General features: G+C 50.9%; 1 protein-coding gene across 1 annotated transcript in view; it reads left to right on the forward strand.

Annotated features, from left to right (window-relative positions):
* Positions 1-24557, forward strand: part of MEIOSIN (meiosis initiator) — a 31860-nt gene extending 7303 nt beyond the window's left edge. Inside the window, exons 2-15 of the mRNA XM_068993096.1 lie at positions 1554-1660; positions 3506-3584; positions 10138-10283; positions 14727-14838; positions 16053-16187; positions 17206-17451; positions 18802-18910; positions 19766-19866; positions 20816-20971; positions 21390-21463; positions 22391-22555; positions 22646-22887; positions 23699-23788; positions 24392-24557. Coding sequence (XP_068849197.1) covers positions 1554-1660; positions 3506-3584; positions 10138-10283; positions 14727-14838; positions 16053-16187; positions 17206-17451; positions 18802-18910; positions 19766-19866; positions 20816-20971; positions 21390-21463; positions 22391-22555; positions 22646-22887; positions 23699-23788; positions 24392-24557 — 1928 coding nt within the window. The remainder of the gene's footprint in view (positions 1-1553; positions 1661-3505; positions 3585-10137; positions 10284-14726; positions 14839-16052; positions 16188-17205; positions 17452-18801; positions 18911-19765; positions 19867-20815; positions 20972-21389; positions 21464-22390; positions 22556-22645; positions 22888-23698; positions 23789-24391) is intronic.
* The last annotated feature ends 60 nt before the right edge of the window (positions 24558-24617 follow it).

The raw sequence follows: 24617 nt of genomic DNA on the forward strand, positions 1-24617 counted from the left end.
ACCTTACAGCCCATGCTCTGCAACAAGAGAGGCCACTGCAGTGAGAAGCCCAGGCACCGCAACTAGAAAGTAGCCTCTGCTCACTGAAACTAGAGAAAGCCTGTGGGCAGCAATGAAGACCCAGCACAGTCAGAAGTAAATAAACAAATCTTAAAAAAACCCAAAAAACCTGAAGATGGCTTCAGTTCTCACTCTGCCCTACTCATGACGTTGAACCTCAGTACAGGAGCACAGATTCTAAGTCAGGATGCCTAGGCTGGAATCCTGAGTCTGCCATTTAATGCTGGATGACCTTGGGAAAGTTGCTGAACCTCGATGTGCCTCTGGCTCCTTTCTGTAGAACGGAGCTAATAAGAGCACCTACAACTTAGGGGTGTTGTCAGAATTAAAGGAGTTAGCACATACAAATAGCTAAGAACAAGGCCAGGCACTTCCTAAACAATAAGCGTTAGCTGGAATTGGAATGGCTGTGGGGAAACCCTCTCCCTGCCCACGCACGTTTCTGAACTGGGATGTGCCCAGATCAGTGCCAGGTTTTGAGAAAACGCCCCGGGGGCTCCACTGAAAAGGAGGGAATCCATTAGCACCTGTGACCAAGTCACATTCCTGGGGTGGGGAACTTTCCACCAACTGCTCTGAGACTAAGGACTTATCCTGAGCCAGGAGGACGATCTTATGAAGACTCCTCTCTTCTCAGTGGCATGTTGTTCCCACAACAGATAAGGGCACTGAGTTTCAGAGAGAGGACACTTGCCCAGATCATAAAGGAGTGAAGAAAAGATCTGAATGCTGGACTGCCCGTACACACACACCACCATACTTTTCTAAATCCCACTGGAGAAATGAGTGCAGAAGTCGTCTCTATGGCCTCTTCTGGCCATATTACCCTACAGTTGTGTGGCTGTCCAGTTTATCGCGAGTTTCTGGCTGGACTAAGCAAACTATCGCTACAGGCAGGCCCCTAATCTCTTGCTCCCTACGCTACCCACAGTCCTGGATCCTAACCTACACATCACTCTACCACTGATTTATTTCTTTCACCATCTCATCTTGCCCTCCTGCCCACAATCCGATCCAGAGGCTCCAACCCACCGCTTTCAGAACTGGCCTCTCCCTCGGAGCCTCCAGACCCTCTCATTCATCTAGCACTGACTCCCATGCCTTTCCACATCCTCCCGGCTAAACCCCTCGAAATTGCCCCCTTCTGGGCCTCTGCCTGGACGCCAACTCCCTTCTCCAACTCGGGACTCCTTTCCCCAGCTCTGAGCTTCCTTACAATCAATCCCAAAGCTCGAGTCTCTCCCCACCTTCAAGACCCATCCCCAGCCCCCCTTCTACAATTCCCTCCGGCTCCCGTCTCCCAATCCCCTCCCCCAAGCGATCTCCCCTCACTCCAGCCCCTTCTTTAGCCCCTGCCTCTTCCCTCTCGCTACCGGGTCCCGAATTCCCGCACGGGTTCTCAAGCGCCCCCGGCCCCGGCTCGAGGTTCTCACCATCACCCCGCGCTGCAGCTCCCTCGGCTACGCGAGTTTCCCCCACTCGCTCCTCTCCAGCCTCCCCTTCCGGGTTCCCGCCCCGAAGCCCGCTGGGAATTGGAGTCCTGGAGTCCCCGGACTACATCTCCCAGAAGGCAGCACGGTTAGGCGCGGAGGTGGGGAAGGTAGCAAACTGGGCGGGCTGAGGAAAAGAATGACTCCAACTCCCAGGAGGCAGAGAGGGCGCCTGACAGCGCAGGCGCACAGAGCGCCCCCGCCAGGTGCGCTGGGAGATGCAGTCCAGCCTCCTCCATTTTGGCCCGGGGCCCTTGGAAAAGAAACAGAAAATTGTAAAGGGGCGTTTGTGAGGGGTGGAAACAGCAAATTTACCGATTTCCTGAAACTGATTAACATGATAATTAGCAGTGCTTTGTATTTTCTCAAACACTTTCCCATCTACTTTTACCCCTGATTTTCTTACCACTAATTTACAAATAAAGAAGTTAGCCTTAAACCTTAGGAGGGAGAAAAGCTCCATATACTAGAAATTTGTATATATTATAGTTATAATAGAGGATTCACGAAGACAGGCACCTTTGTGTATCTTGTTCAAACATCCAGAACAGTGTAAATAAGTGTTGAGTAAATATTTATTTCATGCTAATTATATGCCTATTGAATTTGCCTGCAGTGCAGGAGACTCCGTTTAGATTCCTGGGTCAGGAAGATCCCCTGGAGAAGGGATAGTCTACCCACTCCAGTATTTTGGGGCTTCCCTGGCGGCTCAGACAGTAAGGAATCTGCCTGCAATGCAGGAGACCTGAGTCATTCCAGGGTTGGGAAGATCCCCTGGAGAAGGGCATGGCAACCCATTCCAGTATTCTCGCCTGGAGAATCCCCATGGACAGAGGAGCCTGGCAAGTTACAGTCCATGGGATTGCAGAGTCGGAGGCGACTGAGCAACTAAGCACAAATATGTGCCAGACACTCTGCAGAGAATCCAACCATTATCCCAAATTTATAAAAGCTAAGGCAGAAATAAATTGAGAATTTTCTCCATGGCAACACAGCCAGAAAGTGATTTAAACTGAAATGTGCTGGACACCAGTGCCTCTACTTTCCTTTAGGTTGCTAGATCGCCTCCCTTTAAGCAGTATTTTCCTGTCCGTCCTTCTCATAGGTTGTGAGAGCGAACTTTCTAAAATGCAGAGTTTGCTATATTAAGAAACATAACTTCATGAGAGGAACTGCTGTTAAGACCTGATTCCGGCGGCCCTCTTCTTTGAATCTTTTCTCAATTTATCACTTTAACGCAGCCTCTACCTCACTAGATTCTCACAGTTTGTGAGCCTTCCCGACTGCACTAGGAAGGCTGTGGCTAAATCCTCAACTTCTAGCATGGGTCTTGGCACACAGTAAGTCCACATTGCTGCTGCTGCTGCTAAGTCGCTTCAGTCGTGTCCGACTCTGTGCGACCCCATAGACGGTACCCCACCAGGCTCCCCCGTCCCTGGGATTCTCCAAGCAAAAACACTGGAGTGGGTTGCCATTTCCTTCTCCAATGCATGAAAGTGAAAAGTGAAAGTGAAGTCGCTCAGTCCACATTAACCCTGTGCTAAAGGGAAAAGTTGGAAACCGGACACCAGAGGGCAGGAGGGAAGACCAGTCAGATCTCCCTTGCTTCCTTATAGCTGGCAGTTGAGGAGACCCCGCCTCCTCGCTCCGCTCCTTTGGCCTCGGACCTCTGAAGTGGACTAGGGGCGTGGCCAGGAGGGGCGTGGCCTGCCGAAAAGGCGGGAACTGGGCGAGCCCTGATTGGTCGGCCTTTTGGCGCGCACGGGCAAAGACTGACAGGAGGCGCGAAGCCAGGCTCGCGCTGTGCTGGAAGACTGGGACCTTCCCCAGGCGCGCGTGCGCACGGCCACTTGTACCCTGCCGTTTCCTCTCCAGTCTCGCGCCTAGCACACCTTGGCAGGAACTGGTGGGGGCGTAGCCTGGCCTCAAGCGCTCACTTTTGCTCTTCTCTTCAGGCCTCAAGCAGGAACCTCACGCCAAAAGGGACTGCGCCCGCCTCACGCCTGGGCTCGGAACGTGGTGGCCGAGGCCGGCGTGAGGCTCCGGCACGCGAACAGCCTCCGGGGGCCAGCGCGAGACACTGTCCAATCAAGCTTCCAAGTTTGGGGCTGGCGCAAAACCAGAAGGGGGGTCTCTCGAGGCGGATGCTGGAGGCCAAGGGGAATATTTCGGGGGCTTGCCGGTCAGACCGGAGCCTGGGGTCCACTCAGGAACGGCATTTCCTGGCCGTGGCCACTCTGGGAGTTTCGGGGGTGGGGGGAGGGCGGGTGTGCCTTGGGTGCCCAGGCTGTATGCGAGGCGGGACCTGGGCAGCAGAGCCGGAGTTTGGATTTGAGGCAGGGCCTAGGTTTGCGGGACCAGGCTCAAGTTTGACGTATGAAGTGTCTGAATAGTATTGGGGACTTGGGGATCACCGGTTAGGACCTGTAGTCTTGGGATTTGTGTCTGGATAGAACTAGTTTTGGGAAATCTGAAAATCTTGGGTTTTGTCACTGGAACTTTCCTGTTGGAATCAGAGATACTAATGTGGAAATCTAGAAGCCTAGAGTATAATTTGGGGGCCTGAGGTCTAATTTTGGAGAATTGAAGTCTCAATATAGATTTAAGGTCTAGAATCTTAATATAGAGTATGAGATGTGAGATTTAGGGTTTGGAGTCCCAGTTTAGAACTTTAAGAACTGCTAAGGCCTGGAGTCCCCCACATTGAGTATGGGGCTGCAGTTTTAGAGTTTGGGTTTTAGATAGAACTCACATGTGAGATCTCAGTTTAGGCTTGGGGGCACAGTTTGGGGGTCTGAAGTGGCAGTTTGAGGGTCTAGAGGTCTTCGTTTTCAAATCTGAAGTAAATTTTGGGGGGGTGAGGTTTGCTTTTGGGAGCTCGGGTTTCTTTGTTTAGGGTTTGGGTTCTCAATATTAAGGTTTCTGGTCTGTGTTCTTAATATTAGTATTGGGCTTATATTTGGAGATCAGAAGTTGACAGTTTAGGGGTCTAGAATACCTCAGTATTAGAGTTTAAGGCTTTTAGGTTTAGGAAAGTCTCCTTTTAAGGCTCTAGATCCTCATTTTGGACATTTAAAATCATATGGTTGCTGTCTTAATATCATAGTTTAAATATCTTAAGCCACAGTTTTCAGGTCCGCTCTCCACCACAGAGTCTGACATCTCATTATTAAGACTGAAGCTCTGAATCAAAGTTTGGAAATTTGCTGCTTTTAGTTTTAGGTCTGGATCATGATTTACAAGCCCAAACTTCCAATTTGAGATTCATGGACTTCAGTTTAGACTTTGGACATTTTCATTTGTTCTATTGGCCTGTGTTTATGGGGACTCAGGACTTTTTTTGGGATCTCTTGAGTGCTCAGAGGAGCACCGTGGAGGGAAATGAGGCTGCCTATCATACTGTGCATTCTTCTTGGAATCCCAGAGGTCCCTAATAATTCTTTCTTTTCCCCTCTTTGCAGATGTGGGATTCCAGCAAACATGTGTGTTCTCCTGAACAGCCCAGAACCAACTCCCTGAGTCCCAGTGACAGGTAAGGGCTCCCCCAGGCCCACCTCCCTTGCAGCTCTCACCACTCTGGTAGAATGATAATAACAATAGTGTTTACTGAGCATTTATTAGTTTGCCAGACTTTTTGCTAAGCTTTTTGTTTGTATACTCGTTAATCCTGACAACAACTCCAGGAGGAAGTAGGTGCAAATATTACTGCCATTTCAAGATGAGAGAACTCTGAAGTAGTTGGCAAAGATCCTCTCTAAGCCCTTGCAGGTTTTGACATTCTGATTTTTTAAAAATGCCCTTCCTTCCTTTCTTTTATTTACGTATTTATTTTGCCATCAAGCCCCTACCAAGTGTCAGGAATCTAATAGAGAGGTTTTCCCAGCAGATTAGGGTTGGATCAGATTTCTCCCTTCCTCCAACATCTGGATAAAGAAGAGAGCCAAAATTCATCTTATCCCTTATTTTCTTCCCCAGTGACTTTTCATCTACCTGTCTCTTCATTTATTAACTCCAAAAATCAGCATCCGCTCTATTTAGGTTCTCTACTTAGGAACTGTGCTCAGAAGGAGCACGTGAAGACAATGAAGAATTTCTCTCCTGCTTGCCTATTCTTCCTGGAATTCCAGAGGTCACCAACAGTGCATTCTCTTTCCTCGCTTTTTAAATGTGGAGTCATTGTATTAATAAAGACTCAATTGCAATTAACAGAAACTAAGCTAAAACTGGCTAAGGCATAAATGGGGATTTATTGGATCCTTTAAACAAAAAATTCTGGGGCATCATGCTAGGCTGGTTCCAAGTGAGGGGTTAAATGATATGGCCAGAAATCTGCCTGTCTTGGCTCTGCTGTTGTCTGGGTTGGCTCTCCATTTGTGTGGGCAAAATGGCTCCTAAGCCCCTCCAGGTCCATGTTCTGCCAGCCTGACAAGTCTGGCAGAGATTTTCTCCTCAGGATCCATTGACTCTGATTGGTGAAGCCTGTGTTACTACCCAAATCCTCAACCAATCCCTTGACTTCTTGATTAGACTTTGTTTCAGTGCTCCCTAATGGAAGGGAGAAGTCAAGTAATTGGTTCAGGATTTGGGTAGTAACCCAGACTTAGCTAATCAGAGTCAATGGATCCTGGAAAGAGAATCTATGCCAGACTTGTCAGGTTGGCAGGATGTGGACCTGGAGTGACTGAAAGGTCTCTTGCCCTCACAAATGGTGAGCCAACCCAGACAACATCAGAGCCAAGAGTGGAAGGGGAGGTTGGGTTCAGACTCTGTGAACCACATGGACTGAGAGTGGGGGAGGGATCGTAACCCAAAGGAAATTATTACCAGAAAACGGGGATTGGATGTTGGTCAACCAAAAATGACAGTTTTATCAACCATAGTCATCCAATACAATACCTCCACCCTATTCTCCAACATCCCTTATACCTAAATCGTTCCAACAAATGACTGTCTACCTTCTATCTTGAACAAACCTTTCATGAGCACGCCCTTGGTGCTAAACACCTGGACAAGATCACGCTTTCCAGCCAGCTCCATTTTATAAATGAATTATAAACAGGTTTGGAGAGATGAAAGCACTTGTCCAAAATCACACAGCAAGTGGCAGAGCTGGAATTTCAACCAGATCTGTTTGCTTCAAAAGCTGAAGTTTATAATAACCAACTGTTATACTGCTTCTTGGGACTGCCCCTTGCTTTCCCTCATTATGGGGTGGCTCTTAAATTCTTGCACATGTTAAGCAAATTAGAGTCAGGGCCTTGGATTTCACATAGCTGATATGAGAAATTTGGACTGGCGCTTTTTTTTTTTTAAGATTTTTTTGATGTGGATCACTTTTAAAGTCTTTATTGAATTTTTTACAATACTGTTTCTGTTTTATGTTTGGTTTTTTGGCCACAAGACATGTGGGATCTTAGCTCCCTGACTAGGGATTGAACCTGCATCTCCTGCTCTGGAAGTTAAAGTGTTTACCACCAGGGAAGTCCCCTGGACTGGCTCTTGATTAAAGCTCCTTCCAGCTCCTGTAAAATAAAGGAATAGTGAGTGTTTAGGCTGATTAGCTCAGGGAAAAGGAAACCCAAGAATTAGAGTGATTTGCCACTTCAAAGACTGAAAGGCAATCATAAGACAGAATAGCATTCTTTAATTCAACACAATTTTTTGTTGAGCACCTACTAAGAGCCAGGTATTATTCCAGGAGTTAGGAATATAGCCAAAGCCATATATGACTTTTGTGGGTCGTAGGCAGTTTTGCTTTCTTGGGCTCATTCTTTCATTAAAAACACATTAAAAACTGTCATTTATGACAGCATTGGTATAAAGATGAATGTAATCCAAGTTGAATTATATTAATTTTTTTCTCTTCTGATTTCAAAAGAAAACACTTCATGAGCCCCTAAAATTATCACCAGCCTTAGGCACTGTGCTTACCTGTGCCTAATGGAGAAGTCAGTTCAGGATATAGCAATAAATAAAAGGGACAAAAATCCCTGCTCTTGTGTTTATATTTATAAGGGAGAAAGAAGGAAAGGAAAGAAGAAAGGAAAAAAGAGAGAAAGAAAGAGTTTGGATGCCGATGAATGATGTGAGCATGTGACAAAGAATGTGCCTGTTTAGATCAGGTAGTCAGGAAAGGCCTTTCTGGGGTTGTTACATTTAAGCTAAAGGCTGAATGGCAAGAAATCAGCCATGTGAAAAATCAGGGCAAAGAAACATTCCAGGTGGTGGGGATGGGAAAGGCCCTGAAGGCAGAAATAAACTTGGCAGTTGAGAGAAACAGAAAAAGACGTGTGTGGCTGGAACTGACCTGTTCCCCACAGAATCAGAGGGCAGAGCTGGGATTAGTGAGTGAAAATCATAGAGACTGTGAGGAAGACTTGTCTGAAACCAGAACCATCCAGCAAGGAAAGAAGCCCCCTTGGGAGGGAGTGCCCGATTCCCAGAGGCCTCTGTGAGCACAGCCCCGGGTCACACCTATTCAGGACTGTTGCCCAGGAGAGACCAAGATTTTGCAGTTCCTAGTTACCCTTATTCTCCCTCCAAATAAAAAATACATATTTATATGTATTATTCATATATAAATATATATATATTTATATGTATTATACATATAAATATAGATGTTTATATGTATTATTTATATATTTATATATAATTTGTCTGCGCCGGGTCTTAGTTGCAGTGTGCGGGATCTTTGATCTTTGTTGCAGCACCCAGGGTCTTTTTAATTGGGGCGTGTGGGATCTGGGTTCCCTGACGAGGGATGGAAATGGAGCCCCCTGCATTGGAAGGTTGGAGTCTTAGCCACTGGACCACGAGGAAAATCTTCTTATCCTCAGCAAATTATATAGCTGGTTTTGCTTCTAGTTGCCATTTTATGTTGTTTGTGGAACAATTTGATAGATGGATACCTGGCTGTACTGTGGGCTCTAGAAAGAGTTATTGTTTTATAGATTTTTATCCCTGTCACCAATCACATTTCCTGGCACACAGTAAGGGCTCAATAAGCAATTGCTGAATGAATGAGTAAGAATGATTCTTTCAACTTCAGAGTTTGGTTGGGGAGATAAGAGTGCCTCCCACACTGGTCCCTCATGTCCTTGAGGACAGCGAATCGATTTCTCTCCCTTTCCACAGTGTCCAGCACAGGACCTGGCAAAGAGGAGGTATCGAGGGACTTCCCTGGCAGTCCAGTGGTTAAGACTCTTTGCTCCTAATGCAGGGGCAAGGGTTTGATCCCTGGTCAGGGAACTAAGATCCTGCATGCCACACAGCACAGCCAAAAATAAAAGAGGGGGTATCAGTTTGTGGGTCTGAGTAGGAATCAGAAATACATATGTAATCAATTGGAGTATGTTTGGCTTGATCCTGCTTTCAGTCAGGGAGAAAGACGGGAGGCTTCCTGGGGTGGATGGCAATTGAACCAGGCCCTGAAGGAAGATGAGATAAGGATTGGTGGAGACGAGGTGTTCGGGCTTTCCCAAACAAGTAGCAGGAGTAGTGCCAGAAGTGTGTAATTTGGGAGAGAGATGCCAACATCTTTGTGTCTCCATCTGTCAGGAGAAAGAGGTACAGGTGTGTGTACATGGATATATTATGAATTATGGATTCAGGGATTATATCCTGAAAGTTCTGCATCTGCTCAGGAGTTAACTTCTTTCACGCCCTTATTTATCTGTTCATTTAGCAAATAGGCAGTGAGTTCCCACAATGTGCCAGACCCTGTTCTAGGTGCCCCCGACTCAGCTCTCAGCCTAGTGCAGGGATCAGAGAAATGCATGAGCTCAGGGTCAGGGGCCCCTTAGCAGAGGTACCCCACCTGTCCTGTGGAGTTGGGGGCTGTTGATGGGAGAGAACGAAAGGAAGTAAGAGATGAGACCAGAATGATCAGGTGGGCCAAGCCGTGGGGGGAGGGGTGGGCATTATAAGCCATGTTAAGGGTTTGATTTTTAATAAAATCAAGGACTTGATTCTTAATAATGGGATGGCATTGAGAGATTTGAAGTACTTCTTAGGTAACTAAGGTATTCAGTCCTATGGATAACCCTCTGTGCCTTGAAAGAATATCCTCATTCATTTTGCACAGATGAGAAAACCATAGACATTTTTGTGTTTCAGAAAGATCACTCCAGGGACTTCCCTGGTGGTCCAGTAGCTAAAATTCTGTGCTCCCAATGCCAGGGGCCCAGGTTCCATCCTTGGTTAGGGAACTAGGTCCCAAGTGCCTCAACGAGAGATTAAAGATCCCACGTGCTGCCACTAAGACCCGGTGTTGCAAAATAAATATTAAAAAAAAGAAAGAATGATCACCCTGACTCTCAGAGAGAGTATGGTTTGGAGGAGGCCAGATGGGAGGCTGGGAGAACTATGAGGATGTCAACACACGGACTAGAGTAGAGGTGAGGGGATGGAGAGAAGGGATTGGAGGAGGAATGGGCAAAATTTGGTGACTGGGAGTTCCCTGGGGGTCCACTGGGTAAGACTCTATGCTTCCACTGCAAGAGGCATGGGTTCAATCCCTGGTCAGGGAACTAAGCTTCTCTGAGATGGGGAACACTGAAACAGGTGGATTGGGGGGGGGTGTCAGATACCAAATTCCATTTGGGATGTCCTAACCAAAACTGGCTCTTGTCCCAAAACAGGAAGCAGAGGAAAAACCACACCGGCAAACTGCAAGAGCTGGCATTGATGCTGCCAGTGACCCTGAAGACTGGTACCAAGAAGCTCACCAAGGTAAAGGGGCTGAAGGAGAGGAGGTGAATTTGGGAGGCAGATCTGAACATTTCAGCAATTGGGCTGAACTCCCTTGTCCTGGGAAATCTAGACAGACACACAAACCCAGTGACAGCACTGAGATGGCAAGAGTCCTGCTCTGAGTGGGAATTTCTGGGAGTCTGTGATCCCATGACCAGAAGTCTGAAGAATTCTTTCCTGCAAAGGAGGCAGGGGGAGGGACCTCTCTGGTGATCCAGTGGTTGAGAATCTGAATTCCCAATGCAGGGGGCACAGGTTGATCCCTGGTTAGGGAAGATCCCACATGCCATGTGGCATGGCGAGAAAAGAAAAGAAGGCGGGAGGAATTGACAGAGGAAAAAAATAGGCAAGGCACCAGGTCAAGGTCATCTCTCTGGGAGTCAAGACAGTCTGGATCTGAGCCCTCCAGCTCCACACCTGCAGAACTCTGGGCAGCTCACTCAGATTATCAGCCTTTCAAGCCTCAGATTTCTCAGGTATAAATCAAGGAAAAATAACTACTCCTACTCAGAGATATTGTGAGACCAAAAAGACCCAATAGCCGTTACAGGGCCTGAATAAATGTCGGTTCCCTTTCTGACAGCCTTCTTTTGTGACTTCATTGGGATGATTTCCGAATTTGGTTCTTCTCAGAGGTTCCAGGAGAGCATCTGTTTCCTCCCCCTTTGCCAATTTCTGCACATGTGCGAGCTCAGTCACTTCAGTTGTGTCCGACTCTTTACAACCCCATGGACTGTAACCCGCCAGGCTCCTCTGTCCATGGATTCTCCAGGCAAGAATATTGGAGTGGGTTGCCATGCCCTCCTCCAGGGGATCTTCCTGACCCAGGGATTGAACCCAAGTCTCCTGAGTCTCTTGCATTGCAGGCAAGTTCTTTACCCCTGAGACACTGGGGAAGCCTTGTCAGTTTCTAGAGGCAACGTATGGTTTTTGGTTCATGGCCTTTTCAAAGCTAGAAGCATAACAGCTTCTGGTCTCACCTCTATCTCTGCTTTGGTCAGCAGTTTGCTCTCTCTGCCTTTGGCCCTCCTGCCTCCCACTTATAAGGATGCTTGTGATTGCATTGGGCACACTCAGATAAGCCAGAATCAAGAATCATCTCCCTATCTCAAGATCCTTAATCACATCTGCAAAGGCCCCTTTGTCATATAAGGCAACACATGCACATGTTCCGGGGACCAGGCCATGGACACCTTTGGGGGAGGCATTATACAGACCACCACAGTGCTCAAAATTAGCTGAGAAATTTTGCCCTCTTGCCCACTGGAGAATTTGGTGTGCATGGGCTCTTATAGTTCTTGGCAGGGAGGGTGGAGATGGCTGAGACAATCCCTGCACTGGAGGAATGACAGTCAAGTCAGGGCACAGGCAGCAGCATTTCATCACGAGCAGAGGACCACATCCCCATGGTAGAATCCTCTCCAGGTCTCAGTCCACTGTCCCCTCTCTTTTCGTGGCTGCACTGTGCAGCTTTCCAGATCTTAGTTCCCTATCTAGGGACTGAATCTGGGCCCTCAGCAGTGAAAGCACAAAGTCCTAACCACGGGACCACCAGGGAGTTCCCTCAGCTGTCTTAAGGATCCCACTCCTTTCCCGTTTTCAGTTCAGTTCAGTCGCTCAGTTGTGTCCGACTGTTTGCGACCCCATGAATCGCAGCACGCCAGGCCTCCCTGTCCATCACCAACTCCCGGAGTTCACTCAAACTCAACGGCCATCGAGTCAGTGATGCCATCCAGCCATCTCATCCTCTGTTGTCCCCTTCTCCTCCTGCCCCCAATCCCTCCCATCATCTTTCACATGAGGTGGCCAAAGTACTGGAGTTTCAGCTTTACCATCATTCCTTCCAAAGAAATCCCAGGGCTGATCTCCTTCAGAATGGACTGGTTGGATCTCCTTGCAGTCCAAGGGACTCTCAAGAGTCTTCTCCAACACCACAGTTCAAAAGCATCAATTCTTCGGCGCTCAGCCTCCTTCACAGTCCAACTCTCACATCCATACATGACCACAGGAAAAACCATAGCCTTGACTAGACGGACCTTCCTCTCTTAAATTAAGTCCTGGGCCTCCTGCTTTACATACGACCTTCATCCCAGTCAGTCCTCAGTCTCAGTCATCAACTAAGCATTTATTGGTCAACGAATGTATCAGGCTCTATGCTGGGCAATTTTACACACTCAAATTTATTTCATCCTAATGATACTCCTCTGAGCCTGAATGAATACCCTTGTGCCCATTGCACAGATGAGAAAACTGAGGCTCTAAGGAGGTAAAATGACCTGCTCCCAGTACACAGCCAGTAAGTGGGAGGTTGGAGCCAGGACCTAAGCTAATAGTCTTTGGGCTGTGTGCGGTGTGGCCACACATTGTGTGGTGTGCGTGCTTGGTTGCTAAGCAGTGTCTGACTCTTTTCGAGCCCATGGACTATAGCCTGCCAAGCTCCTCTGTCCCTGGGATTTCCCTCAGGCAAGAATACTGGAGTGGGTTGCCATTTCCTTCTCCAGGGAATCTTCCTGATCCAGGGATTGAACCCGCATTGGCAGGTGGATTCTTTACCCACTGAGCCACCTGGGCATCAATAGCCATTAATCCTTAAGTAAATTATAACTCCCTCTGTGTAGCAGGTTCCCTGGTGACTCAGACGGTAAAGAATCCACCTGCAGTGCAAGAGATCTGTGTTCAATCCCTTGGTCAGGAAGATTCCCTAGAGAACGAAATGGCTCCCCACTCCAATATTCTTGCCTGGAGAATTCCATGGGCAAAGGAGCCTGGTGGGCTACAGTCCACGGACTTGAAAAGAGTCAGACACTACTGAGTGACTATTTTTTTTCCCATGGATCAGATTAAACATGTTTAGTGACTATCTGTATTACATTTTATGGAAAAGTTTCACGTATGTCCCTCTTGAGACCATGCTTCCTCTTTTTAAACTAATTTTTATTGGAGTATAGTTGATTTACAGTGTTATGTTGGTTTCTGCTGTATAGCAAAGTGAATCAGTCATACATATACATATATCCACTTTTTTAGGTTCTTTTCCCGTATACGTCATTACAGAGTATTCAGCAGAGTTCCTGGTGCTAAGTTTTCTTGTTAGTTATCTATTTTATATAGAGCAGTGTGTATATGTCAATCCCAGTCTCTCAATTTATCCCCCACTCCCGAGACCATGTTTCCTGATGTGGGGTTTGGAAGATTCCTGCTGACAGTTTTGTTGTTATTCTAGGGATCTATTTCAATCCCAAAAAAAAGTTATAGGTATTCTTTCCTCACCTCCTTACCAGGCTAACTCCTTACACTCTTCGGTTTATTTTTTTTTAATTTCAATATTTTTAATTTTTTAGCCACACCGCACGACATATAGAATCTTAGTTCCCCAACCAGGGATTGAACTTGAACCCCCTGCCCTGGAAGCACAGAGTTTTAACCACTGGACCGCCAGGGAATTCCCCACTATTCAGTTTCAATGCTGCCACTTGAGAGAGGCCTTTTTGGACACCCAAGCCTAATTGCATCATGCTCTTTTATTCCTAATGCTTATCACACAGTCAATAATTTTCTGTGAATTATGAGTTTATTAAGGTCTGCTGCCCTCCCTATATTGTAAGTTCTGTGAAGGCAAAAAAAAAGTTTGTGTACTTCACCCTCCTTGTGGCTTACTGGTTGGTATCTTTTTTAGCTTAGTGTCTCCAGTGTCAACTCAGCCTCGACTTAGTGGCTGGATGGGGGATGCCTGCTGGTGCTATGGGGAAAGAGTCATTCCCTCAGTGATAAATGGCTCCATCACTTCTCCGTTCTGTGTGCTCAGGATCCAGAAATCCATCAGCTACATTCTCTTACTCTCAACGGGTTCAAGGTCAATGGGAGAGAATGACACATCAATGGATAATTATAAAACAGTGTGGCAAGTGCCTTGGTGGAAACAGGCCCAGGGTGTCACAGGAGTGCTGAGGAGGGACATCTGAACAGCCTAGGTGTGGGGTCAGGAGGTCAGGAAAGCTTCTGGAAGGCGGGGAACGCTGTGCCGAGGCTCAAAGAAAGAAGCCAGGGAGAAAAAAAAAAAAGAAGCCAGGGAGGAGAGGGGGACTGTACACGTGCCTAAGGGCCAGGGGCAGGAAGCCCAGCAGCATGTGCCCCCAAAACCACACTGGGAGGCAGGCAGGCCTGGCTTCACACCCCAGCTCGGCCACGCCTTCTCTGTAACCCAGCGATCCCTTCAGCGCTCTGGGCCTGTCTTCAGAGCTGTAACTGTTGGCTCCCTGGGCCACGGTGAGGACTGAAGGGCACAACAGGAACCTCTCTGCCCAGGGTGGGTGGATTGCTGGGATGGGGCCCCAGGGGTCCTGGAGCCTGACTGTCCCTGGTCCCCAGCAGCCTCACGTGATCTTGAGTGCCTGCTCAACCCCGTCTTTCTTTTGGGAGCAGAAGGAGATTCTCTTGCACGTCCTGCAGTACATTCACTACCTACAGAGCAGCATCGATGTGACCAAGGCCTTGCTCCAACTCCACACCAACCATGGGCATGGCGGGCTCAGGGGTAAGTAAGCTCAGCCGACGTTCCCAGTGCCTGCTATATCCAGGCTGTAGGGGACGCTGAAGTGACCTAAATGGTTCCCATCCTCCCCGGATCTCACAGCCTGGTGTGAGTCCAAGATGCTGTGACCCCAGAGGAGTGTGTCTTGGGAAGCTGTGGAGGGAGGGCCTTTAGAGCGGGCCTTCAAGGACAGAGGGGCACCATGCCAGGCAAACAAGAAACAATGTGAGCAGGAGCCTGCAGGCACAAGACACAAATGGAAAGTCTGGGGACAGGTGAGCCATCAGGTGTGACTGGAGGGGCCGTGCAGCACCCAGATCACATGCACAGACTCCAGAGCCAGGTCCAGACTCAGACATATGTGTCTCATGATCTAAACTGCTCTGTGCCTCAGTTCCCTCATCTGCAAAATGGACCAGTACGAGTACTTCCTTTATGTTTGTTGTGAGAATTAAATGAGTTAATACACGCAAGGAGTGTTGTCACACAGTGCCTGGAACATGCCAGTCATCCCACATTGTATGTGCTGGGTGGTGGTGTTACTGGTGTGAGAAATACCCTGGCAAGAAGGGTAGGAGGTGAGGCAGAGATGAGATTCTGAAGGGCCTCGAGAGCCTGGCTCGGGAGGGAGATAGAGAGGATGAAAACGACTGAAGGACTGTAAGCCAGAGGAAAACCACCATCAGAGTGGCTGTTTAGGAAGAGGTCCCTGACATCTAGTGTGGGGGTCATTAAGTAAGAAACGAGTCAGGGAGACCAGCGGAGACACTTCTAGGAGGGACCTGGGCAGGAGACCGCAAGCAAATGCAGCACCATGGCTGAGAGTGTGGGCTGAAGAGGGTCAATTTGGGAGATGTTCACGAGGAAGAATTGCGAGGCCTGGGGGAGAGGCTGTGGAGGAGGTAGGAAGAGGGGTTGGTTTGGGAGGGGAAGATGGGTAAGCATTTGGGAAGCACTGAGTCAGTCTTCTGCCTGGGCCGAGGCCCGGAATGGACCTGCAGATACCTGAGTTTTCACCTGTACTTCTGCCACCTGGCTGTGGAACCTCAGACAAGTCCCATCTCCTCCTGGGACCTCAGTTTCCACTTTTACAAAGTCTGTCTGGAGACTGCAGCAGCCTCCCTCCCCCTGTCCAGTGGGAAGCATTGTCCAGAGGCAGGACTCAGGCTGGATGAAGGTGAGGCCGTCTGACCTGCCTCCTTCTCCATCCTCTGCAGGGCTGGGTTGGAACCCTGCTGCAGGCCCCGCAAAGCAGAGACTCTCCACCCCATCCAGCTCCCCACACTCTCAGAAGTCCCGTCTTTGGGGAGCATGCCGGAAACCTCGGAAGAAAAAGCCTACCCGAGCATCAGGTACAAGTCTGCAGCAGAACAGGCAGCGGGAGTCCCACAGGAATGGGGCTCCTTCTCCAGCGTCGTCGCCACTCCAGGGAGGCCAAGTCAGCAGTCCTGAGCCTGGACCAGGCTCTAGATTCAGACGTGCTTCAGTTCAACTCCTGATGCCCTCCTCTTCCTAGCTCTGAGGCCTGGAGTGGGGGTGGGAGGGTCACTCTCATCCTCTGAGCCTCCGTTTCCTGGTCTGGATATTGGAGTGCCTGCCACAGGGTGGGCCTCAGATTAGGAGCCCATGTGCACACCTCTCAGCAGTGCTTAAGTGGCGGGGCGTGTGGCCAGTGCCCAGCAAATGGAATCTGCTGTCAGCATTTATCATCCCTCTGTCCTGTCATCCATCCCTAGGCCAGGGCAGCAGGGCGCATGGGTGATGGAAGGAACCCTGTGTGGGAGGCGAGGGTCCCAAGTCCCACCTCAGCCATGCTACTGACTCACTACCTGTCTCTTCCCCCTTTTGAGCTCCATTTTCCATGTCTTTAAAAAGGGAGTTTGGGACTTCCCTGGTGTTCCAGAGGTTAAGATTCCGCTTTCAATTCAGAGGGCACTGGTTCAATCCCTGGTTGAGGAACTAAGATCCTGCATGCCACATGACCTAGCTTTGAAAAAAAGTTGGAGCGGGGAGTTGGACCTAATCAATGATTTCCAGCCCTGGCTGCACATCTGAATCACTGGGATGCTTTCCCTGCCTGTGCCTCACACCCAGAACGCTGGGCTTCAGTGATCTGGGTGGAACTTGGGCATCAGTATTTTTCAGAGTTCTCAAAGTGATTCTAACATGTGGGCAGAGGAAGGGGCTATCCGACTAGATGGTCTTTAATTGAGGATCTGGGCTTACCTGAGAAGGACTGAGTGACCCAGCCAGGCAAAGCTTTGAGGCAGGTCATTGGGACCAGAGCAGAGTGTCTCCACCCCAACCCCAACCACCTTCTGGAGACAGTGCCCCCCCGCCCTGTCTGATGCCATCTCTCTCCTCTCCCAGAACGCCAGACCCGGGCCCAGAACCCTCGTCGCTGTCTGGCCCTGGAGAAGCCTGAGAAGCTGGAGACCCCATCTCCAGACCAGAAAGGAGGAAATGTGGTGGGGACCACCACCCCTCCAAGATGCTGGGACTCCTGCAGTCTCCCCAGGGCTGAGGCATCCTCATTTCAAGGTGACAGGAAGGGAGGAAGATGCCAGCTGACATTGCTGGATGTGGCTGAGAACAGCGTCCACTGTGACATCTCAAGTTGGTCTCTTTCCTCTCCACTGACTTAGCCAGTCATTTACACACCACTGATCAGGCACCTCCCAGCGTCCTGGACACAGTCCTAGGAGCCAGGGATTGGACCATGGACAAGGGAGGTGCCGTCTTTTGGCCTCGTTCCCAGTTTCCTCTTCCCTTCAGTCTCGGCTGTGGGTGTAAGGCCAGGGACAGGTTCAGTGCAGCCCTCACGTGAGGGCTGCAGTTCACAGAACTGGGGGCAAGAGCTGGGCCTCCTCCTGAGCCTCCCTTCCCTTGAAGCAGCCAGACAAAAATGCTCCTGTGAGCCAGCTTCAAAGGTGTGACACCCCTAGCAGACTGGAAGGCAAGGCCTCGGGGTCATCCTCTTCCTCTGCCCATTCATTCAGCCCTTCCTCCCAGACCCTATCCTCTGGGCCAGGCCACGGGGATGGTGCTAGTGACTGTCCGGTGATCCCATACGCTCACTTCCTGGGGTCACCCATGAGTGGTGGGTGTTCCAGATCGTCTGCTAATCTTGTGACCTTGGACAAGTTTCTTTAGAGCTCAATGCATCCATTTACTGAACTGTAAATGGGTATTGGACTTCCCTGGTGGCTCAGACAGTAAAGCGTCTGCCTACAATGCAGGAGACCCGGTTTCAGTCCCTGGGTGGGGAAGATCCCCTGGAGAAGGAAATGGCAACCCACTCCAGTATTCTTGCCTGGAAAATCCCATGGACGGAGGAGTCTGGTAGGCTACAGTCCATGGGGTCGCAAAGAGTCGGACATGACTGAGCAACTTCACTTTCACTTTCAAATGGGTATTATAATAACCATATCCTTTGGCAAAGGGGTGCTGAGTAGTATGTAAAATGATTAAAACTGTGCTGGCATGGTAAGTACTATACACTTGTTTGCTACCATCATCTTCATCATCATTATTGCACTTAAATATTTTATCTTCTTTAGAGCTTCTAATAGAGATGTAGGATTCCAGAAACCTGGGGGTGATTCAGGGTACCCTGTGGCTCAGATGGTAAAGAATCTACCTGCAATGCAGGAGAGTTTGATCCCTGGATTGGGAAGATCCTCTGGAGGAGGGAATGGCAACCCACTTCAGTATTCCTGCCTGGAGAATTCCAGACAGAGAAGCCTTGCCGGCTACAGTCCATAGGGTCACAAAGAGTTGGACACAACTGAGCTACTAACACCTTCACTTTCAAACCTAATTCGGAGTCCCCGCCCCCAGCCTGAGGTTTTGGCTGGAGTGGGAGGATGCAGAAGGCTGTGGGAGACCCAGGCACCTCTCCATGTCCCTGTGAGCCCTGGCATCTGGCCCCATCACAGGAGTGACCATTCCAACTTGCCCCCGTAGGCTGCTGTGTCAAATATGATACTCAGGATTCGGGGTCTTATCCTGCTTTTGAGGCCCAGCAAGGGGTCGAGATGATCCATTTTCTCAACAAGACCCAGCCTGGTTCCAGGTAAGGGAAGCTCAGGAGATACGAGTTGGGGAGCTGACGTGTTCCAGGGGAATGGTTAAGACCTGGGGAGAAATGGGGTCAATTTCCACCCTCTGCTGGTATCCGGGGTGACCACCTCTGAGGGCCTAGCTTTGCACAAGGCACTGGGAGCCCAAGGGAAAGCCCTGCTTCCTGTGTGCTGACCAGGGCCACAGCCCCTCCCTGGCCTCCTGTCCTACCCTTCTAGCCTGTCAACACCAGTCACCTGTGTGGCTTTTTTTAACAGAGTCCTTGATCATGTTGGGTTTTGGCTTTAGACTGCTCCCTCTTATTGAGTAGAGCCCAGATATCTTAATTTGCATTTGAGACCCTCTCTTGCCCCAGCTCATCTTGCCAGCCCCTTCCCGTGAATCTTATCCTTACCACTAAATATTCACCACTTTGGAAGGAGCCCCACCTGTGTCCCACCGGGCTTCTCATCCTTGGTTCCATCTTCCTCGAAGCCTGTTCCCCTCGTCCACCTGGAAGAAACTACCCATCCTTCTACCTATCCTTCTAGCCTCAGCATGGTTCTGTGTCCTGCCCTGCCCGCCTTCTCTCTTCCTCCTCAAACCCCTCTCACAACTCTGCCCCCTGTGTCATCAGCTCTGATGACAGCTGTCCTCTCATCTCAAGCCCTGAAGGTCCCTAAGGGCAGGCACCTCAACTGACTAAGGTTTCTGCCCCAGCATTCCCCCAGCGGCGGGCACAGAACCATCCCCGTCTTACTCCACAGTGGGCAACACTGAGACACCCAGAGGGGAAGGGCTCACTCTGTGTGCCACAGTATTTCCAGCCAGGGCTCCAGGTCTGCCTCGTGAATTCCACCTCTTGCAGGCAGAAGCTGGTGTTCTATGATTCTGGCGAGGAGGTGGGCAAGGAGTCCCCAAATGCTGACCCTTGGATTCCTGCCTGGACTGCAGAGGGCAGCCCCCAAGGTGACTGAAGCTCTGTCTCTCCCCCTTGTAGGCGGGTGTGGGGCCTTCTTGGTACCTTCTTCTGAGGATGGCCGGGGAAGCGGGAGAGGGATGGATGTCCACTAAACAGGGACACACAGTGTACTCATTGTCCCTAGCCATTGGTTGCCATGGCGGATGTTGCTAATCAATCCTAACTCTTTCTCTTGATCCCAGAAACTACTTCAGAATCTTTCTTAACAGGGAGCTCCAGCTAGCTCATATCGGTCTGTTGGATCTAGCACAACATCATATACATATATAGGCACTCCACTCCAGTGCTCTTGCCCGCAAAACCCTATGGACGGAGGAGCCTGGTGGGCTGCAGTCCATGGGGTTGTTAAGAGTCGGACACGACTGAGCTACTTCACTTTGATTTTTCACTTTCATACATTGGAGAAGGAAATGGCAACCCACTCCAGTGTTCTTGCCTGGAGGGTCCCAGTGACGGGGGAGTCTGGTGGGCTTCCGTCTATGGGGTTGCACAGAGTCGGACACGACTTAAGCAACTTAGCATAGCATGCCATCCCTAACATAATCCTGGGCTTCCCTGGTGGCTCAGTGGGAAAGAACGTGCCTGCCAAGCAGGAGAGGTGGGTTTGATCCCTGTGCTGGGAAGATTCCCCTTGAGAAGGAAATGGGCAACCTGTTCCAGTATTCTTGCCTGGAAAATCCCATGGACAGAGGAACCTGGCGGGCTACAGTCCATGGGGTCGCAAAGAGCCAGACACGACTTAGTGACTAAACCACCACCACCACCACCATGAATCCAGGCACCGCGCCTCTTAATTTCCTCTTCTAAGCACTCACACTGAGGAACTGACAGAGTCACCTTTCCCCAGTGTGGGGCACCATCTCCTCAAAGCCAGCCGTTGTGTTCTGGGAAAGGGCAACGCCTGACATACCCTCAAGCCTGACATTTCCTTTTCAGAGAGCCCACTGGCCTTGGGGCCTCCCCAGATTACCAACCTGATGGAGACAGACCCCCTGAAGGAGATCCTAGGGCTCAGCCCCTCCCTCTTCAGCTCCCCAGGGAAATTGCTGCCTGAACAGATCTTGGAGGATGGCAATGAATACCTGACCCAAGGTAAGCACCCAGGGCTGGACCTGAGGTTTGGTTCACTGAGAAGGAAAAAACCCGCAGTGATGCCCACCAAGTATGTAGCCCTTTGCTGGGCAGCACTGGATACCCAGGGGTGAATCCTCCCAGGACAAATCCCATCCCATCCCTGGAGCCCACAGCCTGGTGAGGAGTTGCTCCAGGCCAGCCTGGTGTGGGGAAGGCTCCGGGACCCTATAGTAGGGACCTACTCACTCTGCCCAGGCTGGAGGTCCCCCACAGGAGCTGGACTGTGAGCTGGACTTGGACTTGGGCAGTCGATCCCAAAGCACAAAGCCAGAGAAGGGCACTCCAGCTATGGGGACAGCAGGACAGCAGCCCGGTGCCCCGAGAGAGGTGTTTCCGTCCCAGCCACCCTTCTGGTCTCCCTCTCTGTCCCCGACAGCTCTCTTTGAGGAAATACTGTTAGATTCTGCACCTTCACCTTCTGCCTGCATCCTCGAGGAGCCACAGAAGAAGGTAGGTGTCTGCCCACACACCAGTCGCACACCCGTCCATCCTTCCCACCCGCTGATTCACTCATCCGTCCTCTCGACCTTTCTGTCACCCCCACCCCTCAACTCAGCTGTCTGTCCATCATGCTTCTCCTGGTCCTTCCAGAGACTCACCCTTCCATCTGTGCCCTAACCTATCTGCTGGCCACCAGTAGCCCTGCTCTATGCTGGGCCCTTGGAATGAACCACCTGTAAAGAATAAAAGCTAAAAGCTGCCAGGTGCCCAGAAAAGACCCCACTTAATCTTAGGACTGTTCTATGAGGCAGACTTTCTTGTGACCCCATTTAACCAGGGAGGAAAGTGAAAACAGCAGGTGACCCCTGGGATCCTTGGTGCAAAAGACCCTCCCTCCCAGGCCCCAGAGCTGACTTCCGCAGCACCGTCTGCTCCAGCAGCTCAACCTCTGACTGACAAGAGGCGCAGCCTGGCTCTGGTCCCCAAAAGGTTCTCCCTCCATGTGTGGGAAGGTGGCCCCTGCTTTAACGAGTAGCTGATTTCACAGTAGAAACAAAGATAGACAGCCTTAGTGGAGCGCTTGTAAACACTGGCCTGGCCTGGCAGGGGATGCATGGTGACACCATCGTGGATGAAACTGATGCTCAGAGGAGTTAAAACTTGCCTAGGTTGTGCCAGCTCCCTCACAGGGGAATTGAGAGGGAGTGCCCCGGAATAGGAGGCAGAAGCCCCCAGTACACCTCTTCCCGGACCCGCTGTGGGAACTGGGGAACCTTTGCTTGAACTTCTGAGGCGGTGTCTGGATGAGGCTGTTTTGAACCTGAGCTGTTTCCGATGCTCGTGTGACATCCCAGGAAAGCCGCGAGTGGGAGCCATGAAGGGACACCACTGCCCCCCTCTGTCCCTCTCCTCCCATCTTTCTCCTTCATGCCCCAGGACATGCCCCCTGAGGTCCCCAAAGATCCCCCTGACTCCCACGACCTGGGCCAGTCCTCGGTCTCGCTGGACCACTGCTACCTCTCGCTGAGTGAAAATAGCAAGGTGCCGTCCAGCCCCGGCTCAGAGGACATGGACACAGACTCGGTGTGGAGGCAGCAGGAGGTGAGGGAGACGGACAGCCATCGGCCAGGTCAGTCCAGGCCTCCTGCCCGCCCTCACCTATGCCCCCTCACCTCTCTGTGCCCCCACCAGGACACTCAGGCTGACTTCGAGGGCCTGCAGTCCTCCAGCGAAGACGGGGACTACACGTGGACCCCTACCCGGCGGGTCTCGCCTCTGCCCATGGCCGGGAGGAAGGCCAGGAAGGGCCGGGCCAGCCGGCGTCCCTCCAAGTCCAAGGAGAGCAAGAAAGCCCCTGGCACCCCCCAGATGAAGAAGAAGTGTGTCAACGGCTTCATCATGTTCTGCAGGATGAACCGGAAGCAGTACATCCGGTGGGTGGGCGTCCTCTTCGACCCTGACAGGGGTCCTGCCTCACTGTCCATCCACTCCCAGGGCTAGGCCGCCCTCTGCTGCTGATGCGCTCGCCCCCGCCTCCCCTGGCTCCGTGCGTTGTAGGCAGTGAAACTCGCCTCAGACTTATGAAAAAAAGGAAATTAATTGGCTAATATTAACTTATATAATCGATATAACTTATTAATTAATTACTATAATCTGAAAAAAGAGGCTCCACCTTCAGCCGTGGCTGGTCCTGGGACTCCCATGATGCTCTTGGATCTTCACCCCCTTCTGGACTCCACGTTCCTCCCTGCTGGGCCGGGTCGGGAGCGGGCTCACCCCTACCTAGGAGCTTCAGGCTCATGTCCTGTCTCCCACCCCAGCAACCCTGTGGGAAGACAGCTCCTCATTTCTAAGGTTTCAAGCAGAAGTTCTTGTAGCTGAACTTGATGGGATCTGTCAAGCGCCCAACCCTGAACAATCATTGCCAGCCTGCAGCCGGGGGTAGGGGTGGGGGAGGCCCCTCGCGCCTCAGCGAGGAAGAGCTGGTGCTCCTGAGCTGCAGATGCAGACCCTGGGACACCGGGTGGCCCCTCTCCAGCCACCCTTTAGTCCAGCTCCCTCCTCTGTCACCTCTATTCCAGAGGGCACGAAAAGGGAACCCTTTCGGGCAACATGGGAAGATCTGAGTTCTCAGATAGGAAAGTCAAGGCTCTGGGAGGGCCAGGGCCCCTTGTGTGGTTGCCCCTTGCCCGAGCCAGGCAGGAGTGCAGGCACCTCCTCACCTCCTCCCTGCTCCTGCCACAGAGCCTGCCCTGGGACCGCATCCACGGCCGCCACCAAGGAGCTGGCCCAACTCTGGCGGGTAATGACCCTGCAGGAGCGAAAACCATACTGGTGAGAAGCCCCTGCCCAGAGGCTGGGTGGTGGATGCTAGGGCCCTCCCTGCTCCCCTGAAAATCATCAGAGCCTTGAGCTTCGTGATGTTGGAAACAGGATGGGAATCTCCTCAGGTGGGAGATCTGGGTGTCTCCAAAGTTTATGGAAGAGCTGGGGGACAGAAGCAGAGGGGTGCTCTACGCCTGCCTGGAACTTAGAGGGGCAAATAGCTGAATTCTCGATTTGGACCCCCTTGGCCCTAAACTTCCTTTGTGCTCTCTGCTTCAGGGAGTTTCTCAGAGCAGGAAACTGAGTCTTAACTCCCTGTCGCTTGGCCTCCTCCTCTCCCCATCTCGACGCCCCATCCCTCCTGAAACCCCTCTTCTCTACCAACTTCAAATTGCTGCCACCTGCCCAGTCTTCAGTTGCACCCACCTCTGGAAAAACAAGCGCATGCGCAGATCTTAACAGGTCTCCAAGGAGCTAGTGCTTTCCTGGTGGAGCCGAATAAAGCCCTGGCCATCCCCAGCCCAGGCCCTGGTCACTACTGAGCCCAGAGCACCGGGGCTGGGACGGAGGTGAGACGGAGGAAACCCACCCATCCTACCACCTCTCCCCCAGCACCAAGGCGCGCAGGTTCAGTCGCCAGCACAACCGGATCGTGAAGCAGGACCGCTCCAGCAGTGAGGATGAGAACTGGGAGACCCCCAAACCCTTCTACCAGCTGCTGGCCGAGAAGGCCCGAGGCTCCCCAGACCCAGTCTCTCCGGAGTTTCAGCAAGGGTGAGGGTGCCGCGCCCTCCCTCGGGCCCTGCTGTTGTTGAAACCAGGAGCCCGTGATGGTTTC

The sequence above is a fragment of the Capricornis sumatraensis genome, chromosome 20, assembly GCF_032405125.1.
Source record: "Capricornis sumatraensis isolate serow.1 chromosome 20, serow.2, whole genome shotgun sequence".
NCBI classification, from domain to species: Eukaryota; Metazoa; Chordata; class Mammalia; order Artiodactyla; family Bovidae; genus Capricornis; species Capricornis sumatraensis.